This window comes from Penaeus japonicus, unplaced genomic scaffold (assembly GCF_977035675.1).
Source record: "Penaeus japonicus unplaced genomic scaffold, GWHDUDI00000001_assembly GWHDUDI00000018, whole genome shotgun sequence".
Classification (NCBI taxonomy): Eukaryota; Metazoa; Arthropoda; class Malacostraca; order Decapoda; family Penaeidae; genus Penaeus; species Penaeus japonicus.
Genome location: NW_028234420.1, coordinates 14,284,471 through 14,291,970, shown reverse-complemented (window position 1 = coordinate 14,291,970; position 7,500 = coordinate 14,284,471). Strand labels below are relative to the sequence as shown.

At 36.0% G+C, this 7,500-nt stretch overlaps 2 protein-coding genes across 3 annotated transcripts in view; one reads left to right on the top strand and one right to left on the bottom strand.

The window, feature by feature from the left end:
- The window catches only part of LOC122258199 (uncharacterized), a 12,412-nt gene extending 8,400 nt beyond the window's left edge, over positions 1-4,012 (top strand). The window contains exons 4-5 of the mRNA XM_043024003.2: positions 1-111; positions 948-4,012. The exon at positions 1-111 is cut by the window's left edge and continues 59 nt beyond it. Of these exons, the coding sequence (XP_042879937.1) occupies positions 1-111; positions 948-1,074 (238 nt within the window). The 3' untranslated portion in view covers positions 1,075-4,012. The remainder of the gene's footprint in view (positions 112-947) is intronic.
- Positions 4,013-7,217: 3,205 nt separating this feature from the next.
- Positions 7,218-7,500, bottom strand: part of zetaCOP (COPI coat complex subunit zeta) — a 19,859-nt gene continuing 19,576 nt past the window's right edge. For both annotated transcript variants that reach the window (XM_043024000.2, XM_043024001.2), the window contains one exon: positions 7,218-7,500. This exon is cut by the window's right edge and continues 352 nt beyond it. The gene's annotated coding sequence lies outside the window, so the exon portion shown is untranslated.

Here is a 7,500-nt window from a genome sequence, read left to right as displayed (position 1 = left end):
GCGGATTCACACGGGAGATAGGCCGTATGTTTGTCCATTTGATGGCTGTAATAAGAAGTTTGCTCAGAGTACCAATCTCAAGTCACACATCCTCACCCATGCCAAAGCAAAGTAAGTGTGTTGGAAGGCATTACAACCTTTTTATTTGCTATTTGATATTTAGTAGGAAAGCCCTGAAAGTGGAGGAAGTTGAGAGCTATTAGTTTTAAGTTATTAGTTACTGGACTGCCAGCAAATATATATGCACACCGGAGGCATTACCACCTCACAGATCGGTCATATTTTTAACACATTATAAGTACTTACTAGTGTTCTGAATCAGCAGTACTTTATAGTATGAGAACTAATTTTTTTTTTTTTTTTTGCAATCTATAGTGCTTTTATGTGAAGATTGAAATTTGGCTGGCAGTGGCAAGTGGTGAGAGACTCATTTTGGCAGGCAGCTAATGGGATATTACATTTAAAAAAAGAAGTCATTGTTATACTATTTTAAAAGTGTACTACTGAAAGTTGTGTTCAAGGAGAATGGGTAGAATAGTAAAGAATGCTCTTACCAGAACCTGATGAGTAAATAGGAGTGATAAAGATGGAGTAAATGATGAGTAAATAGGAATGATATAAAGATGGAGTACTCGTAGATAATTATAGTATAGATTACACTGCACTCTATATAGGTTATCAAAATAACAGTCAGGAATGTGCAAAGAAAGGTTTACGCCAGTAGGAAGAGCATCAGAAAAATAATGCTTCAGACTAGAAATGTAATATTAAAGATATTTTGGCAAATACTTAAGTTTGGAGGAATAAAAATCTAAGTTTATTTGACATGTAACACAACTGTATAAGATTATATGAATTATAAGATTAATTTCATAACGGTATCAGTAACTTTTTACCAAGATTATGCAATACATTTTCAAAACAAAACATTCCTGAATCTGTTGCAGAAATAATATGCGAGGAGCACCAAGTACAACACCACAGTATGAAACAGATTACAATTCGACGCAGCAGTATGTACAGGTGGAGATGCCGTCACCAGATGACCAACAGTTTGTTATCTATTCCAGCTAAATATTATCTAAGTTTTAGTGGTATTGACTAGAGACAAAATGTTTGGTGTTACACCAGTGTATTTTTTATGCCAATAACACTTTCCGAAATTGCCGGTGGTTGCAGAATAGAAAAGATACCATACCTATTTAGGTGTACATTTTGGAACGTGGAAACAGATGTTATATTTAAGAAGTGCTTTATGATGAAATGTGTATGATATACTTATTTGGAGACAACTCATTCTTCCCAATGAGAGTGATTTAATAAAGAATTAACCAAGATATTAGATACTTTAATTTTGACTGATTTCTACTTCAGTGGCTGAAGAATGGTACAAGGGAGTCAACCGGAAAGGGAAGCATCATGTAAACATACGGTTAATTAAAGCATGAAATTCTCGGCTTGTCATAAGTGCTATCCATGGCGAGTAATATGTATATAGAATCCCTTCTTGTCATCCTACCTCTTCTTTATCTGTTCTTTTTGTTTTATTAGTTTCTTATGCATAATCAATCAGGAAAGATGATTTGATATTTGTTATTTATGTTGTGGTTTCTGAAAAGATTTATGAAACTTGATTTGCCTTTACCAAAGGTTTATGTCAATCTTTGATGTGACTATTTAGATCGAAAGGCAGTGACCAATTATAGTAAAGAATACACGTTTGTCAGGAATGAGAGAGAGTGAGAGTACGATAATGTAATTTTCTGTTTGTGATTATCTTGACTTTGACCTGCACATGCACAAAAGTACACACATACACGCATATATATGTTCATAGCTATTTAGCGCATGTTAATCAACCAGAACCAAATTAAATGCCGGGGGAAATTGCATGTAAGGATCTATTTCAATTAGGCTTCAGGAGGTCTTAGAACTGTAATCATGAAATGTGTTGCTATAGATTAGTTTAGTTCATTTAATTGGGCCTATATTACTATAAATTATTGTTTTTATTATTACTTTGATTATTTGATAATAATGCTACTTATATTGTATTCTGTTACTGATACCTACTTCTAATATTACTATTATCTTAAAATTGACTGTTATTAATATTATTATTAAAGCGATAGATTAAAAATACATTTTATTGCTAGCTGTATTTGGCAGAATAGATGATCTTAGTATTTCAAAGTAAAGCACACATTTTTTCACAGAAAATAGATCCATATATGAGTGTATTTGTGTATTTCGGATGAAAAAGGCCATTTTCTCTGTAATATGTTATTTTTGGGTTTCTTCAAATTTTGTCCACAGAGAGTCAGGAGGATAAAGGAAAAGGAATCAGTTTTCTTTATTATTCATCAAAGCATTTTGAAAATTAAATGAATGACCTTTCGGCATTGGTAGTTCTCACATCAAGAGCTCTAAATAGGGCTGGCAGTAGTACATAAGAAAGTGGCCTAGTTGTTTTGAGTGGGAAATTTTGTGTGTGTGTGTGTGTGTTCTGTATGTGGGGTAAATGGCATAAAAGTGGCAGCCTTCAAAGACTTTGTTGTTGTCTGTGTTTTTTTTTTTTTTTTCTTAAACTGTTTGCAGTTTTTTCAGAGTTTTGTGTTTGCCTGAAATGAGAATTTAAGAAGACCCATTATATTGTTTTAACCTTAAACATTGTTGAAAGAAAAGCAAGTAAGCAAGCAAGCAGGCATGTAAATTTGGAGCAAACTTTCAGTCTTGAGTTCTATCGCTCATTTTTTCTATTCTGGCACCTACCCTCGAGACTAAACAAAAGAATGAAAAAAGCCTCTTTAGAATGACTGATTTGACAGCTACTTCTATTTTACTTATCGTATAGCTATTCAAAATATCTGTAGTATACAGGTAAGATAACATTTTTTTGGCATTTGTTATCTTGGTGGTAATAAGCCATGTGAACCAGAACATTATGTTGGAAAATATTGAAATTGTGATTGATTTCTGATAACATGGCATTTAGGTGTTTTATGCACAATGCTTTGTATTTAACAACCTTTAGTTAGGCCTTTTGAAAGTTTTTGAAATATTATTTTTGTTACTTTTGTTTACTGAGGAGTCGGGAGGAAATGCAAATGTACCCAGAATAATGTTGTGTAGTAAATTAAACATAATTAAACTGTGTTATGGAGAGAGAAGTGTATGTAGTTAAGTTTGGAGAATGTAAAGATCTCAGTATATTTATTTTGTCAAAACAGAGTGCTTTGAAGTATGTATCTTGTCTCAAATTATGACAAATGAAGTGGTTCTCAAACAATGCCATCATTGCCTATACTAACAGTATTTTGATGCTAATATAACAAGGATGAAGGTAACAGTACAATTATCTGTTAAGTTATGTAGGAACTGAATAATGACTCTGTGAAGTGATTGATCACTTTTGTTACTAAACCAGGTCAAATGTCATCCTTTCAATAATTTATTGATATCTAGATGTGTTTTGTCCTGCAGAGGTCCTTAGGGCAAATCTGTTTTTTTATGATTCTGTGAATCAGAACAGATTTTAAGGAAAAGTATATTTTTAAGGTTAAGAAACAAACAAAGTAACAAATATTTAGATGGAGGTTTGAAGATTGTATCATTCTAGGCTGACAACATAAGTACTTCTTTGACTTTGAAGAATCAGCTTCTTCTGGCTGGTTTACTGGAAAACTTAAGAATTGTTTTATAATTCTGAGCAATCAAATTGCATCCTCTAGAGTAATATTGTGAGTGTAATGCAGTCTCTAAATTGTATTGAAATCAAAATTTAGAGACTGTTATTATTATTATTATTATTTTTTTTTTTGGATATTACTAATTTTATTAGGGCTTTGGTTTAGGTAACCCATGTCTAGCAAAGTCCAATGGATTTGCTTTTCTCTGAAGCTCCTAAATATTGCTTGTTAATATTAGGTAAATACGTATATTAGGAAATGTGATAAGATTTGTATATGTATGGAATTCATTACAATAATGAATATTAGTCAGTTAAGAAAAACTCTTTTATTCTGCCTGTTACTGGAAGTTGTCCCTCTATTTCTTTCTGCTCTTGTCTTTCCCTTGAGGTCCATATCCATTATACTTTTGAACAGCATTTAATGTTCAATTTGCACCATGTCATACACATCCAAGTATTTTATAAGAATCAATTTTTAATTTTCTTTGTAAACATGAGAGTAAAAATTGAGTTTTTTTTTTCTTATTCTTTAAGACGAACCAATAACCTAAGAGTGTCATTGTGAGGCAGGGACACTATGTTGCAGGTGCGTGTCAAATGCTGGCGGTAAATTATGAACCAGATGGTGAGGATTCCTATATAGTATGATGCAGTATGCTCTCCTTTTCTTGTATTAACCCTCTCTGGACGGGTGGTACACTACTGTACCGCTCATTCAAAAGCCCAGTGGCCGGGCGGCACAATATTGTGCCAGCCATTTAATTGATTTAGGCCTAAGCGCTCGAAAGCCACGGCATTGTGACATTCAAGGCTGGAATGCCCCCATTGTGAATGGGTTAATTTTTGTCAGCTGAAGACCTGCTATGACTTCCACACCAAGAATATTTTACCTGATATTTCAGCATCCATCTTCCATCTTGTTACTTATTTTTTTGCTTTATCATATAATTGGCAAGAGCCAGGCTATCATACCGCATGGAACACCACACGCAGGTGAAACTAATATTCCCTTTCCATGATAGATATTTTGTAATATGAAAGGCAAGATTTATTGATTGTGTGAAGATTGAATCTATGGTTCCAGGGTTCACACCATCAATTCTGATATATTCATGTGGCAGAACCCTAAGCGAAGGAGATACAGGCAGCAAGGAAAAGGTGCACGAATAGCAAAAGAGACCAACAGCCACTTGTTGGTCCAACGGAAAGTAGAAGAGGGGTATAATTATAGTTCTGATGAAGACTATCATCAAAATGCATCAAATACATTTCTTGCTTTAAGATATTTAATCTCCTTCATAACTTTCTTCTACATTTGTTGCAATGAGCTGTGTTGATTGGGCCCGTCAGATATCAACTGTTGATATAATCCTTACACCATTTGACATGAGTACAGCAGTGGAAAGGGTGTCATACCAAGAACAAACAATACTCTGGAATGATGGCATAATATATCTGTCAGGATGCCACTGGACTATCCTTAGCTGCCACTACTTCCTGCAAGATATCAGGAGTAGCAGAACAAGTTGGTACTTAACCCGTTAACGACGGATGACGTGTTTTTTCGTCATACATGACGCAGGACCTCTTGCCTGACAATGGGCGTCATGGCGTTCGGGGATTTTGGATCACTATGTTATTTTATTGTACTATAAGTAATGAGTGAGTGAAGTTGACAATTGCAGTCATAATTATTATAACTGCCGTAATACTAAGCAAAATGGTTTTCAACTCACTTACAAAACCTAGATGGCACCACTTTCTCCTAGCACCAGCAGGAGAGAGAGCCTTGAATGGCACCCATCTACGGTCTCTAGCAAGCACTATCTCTATAGAGTGATGGCACATAGCAAGTTCCCGACCTCTTGCTCTAAAGTACCGCAGATGAAAGATGTGCAGGCAGAACGAGAGGAGGAAGGTGACTCACACCATGCCCAATGCCTACAATGTGCCACTGTGCCAGTAGGGATGCCTTTTATTGTGGCACTCATTGTCAAAAGCACAAGTTTCCTTCCTCTTCCCTACCTCTTCATTTTGGATGGTTATAAGTTTCTTGTTCGTTCGTGACAGCACACAATTACGAAAAAATAAAGTTGCTTTTTGTTCCCCCCTAAAACAGTAATACTTCTATCACATTGAGTATAAAGAAAAAAAAATGAGTTGATATGGACCCTGAACTACAATTTTAGTCAACTGCAGAATTGGTGGAACCTGTGATATGACAGATATAAATTTCTAAAAACAGTAAAACGCACAAAAAACAAAACACAAAGATGGATCTAGCTCTACAATGAGTGACTAAAAGGGAGTGGGAAAAATCAAATTATGTTGCAGAAGCTGCCTCGATCAGAAATAAAACTCATCCTGGATCCTGTGTAAGCAAATCTATCCCCAGTTGGCAATGGGTTAACCCATTCGCGCCGGATGACGTGCTGACACGTTTCGTGGTTTTTGAAGTCAGACGCTGGTGATGAGATACCTGGGCAAGGTCAGCGTTCGGGGTGAGCGAGTGGGCAGTCTAGGTTTGCGGCTTGTGCGCCTGAGAGTCTCGCGGCTTTCGGCTTATGTGTTCGAAAACCCCAGCATTACGACCATACAAAGCCGGAATCGCCCTGGCGTGAATGGGTCAATTGCGAGCATCATGCAGCTGGCTGAACATCCCATAAGACAAGAACCAGCTTTTTACAGAGGCTCAAAGTACTTAATGCAAAGTTCTACAGGTTTGCACTAGTAAATTTTCCATCACATTCTGTCCTAGAACCATGTCATTAATCTGATAATTTTTGTAATTGTTAATTAGCTTACTCTCTCAAGCACAGTTTAACCCATTCCCGACGGGGGAATTCTAGCCTTGAATGTCCAAATGCCGGGGCGTTCGAATTATTAGGCCTAAATCAATTGAATGGCTGGCACAATACTGTGCCGCCCGGCAACTGGGCTTTTGAATGCGCGGTACACATGCTGTACCAACCGTCCTGTGTGGGTTAATGTTATGGCAAGGGCCTGCTACCCTACCATGTGGGGTGGCAAATTTCCTGCCATTAAGACTTCTTTGACTTCACAATTTTTGCATCACTACTACTACAACAATCATCTGTATACTTTCCCATTAAGTGATTTTTGCTGCAGCAACATGCTCTCCATCCTAAAATATATGTTATCGCAGGTATAGGGTTAACCCCATAACGACAGATGAAATGATATTACGTAATGGTTTGGCTTGTCTTCCTGCAAGGGACCTGATTTCATGTCATGGCTTTTCCTATGGATGACATGCTGGGTGACTGTGGGTGTAACAGCTGATCGCTGCCTCAGCAGACAAACAGGCTGCAGCGTTAGGCCTGCACATTTTGAAATATCCAAGCGTAATGTCCAGGTGGAGCTAAAACCACCCTGTTGTCAATGGGTTCAGGAACAAAAGACCATGTCTTTCAGAAAAATAAAGAAGGAAAAAAATAATTCATTAAAATATGGTCCATCACTTGTAGTCTTATCTATTAATAATATAGTAAAAATAACAAAATGATTTCATAGAAAACTTTACTTGATAGATTTCACAAACATTTTGCTAAAACAAGAGGTTTCACTGGCTGTTACATTCTGGTGTTTGTTTCATGTAAAGGTCTATATAAATACAATCTTCAGTATACATGACTTTTGCACAACATGGAATAACATTTTCTGCAAATGGAATTTAAAGTCTAAATCCATAATTTCCAAGACAATAATATATCTATATGATCATTGTTGTATTTCTAATATATTTAAAAGGTTTTGTGGTGAGGAAGAAGAGAAATCATACATCAATT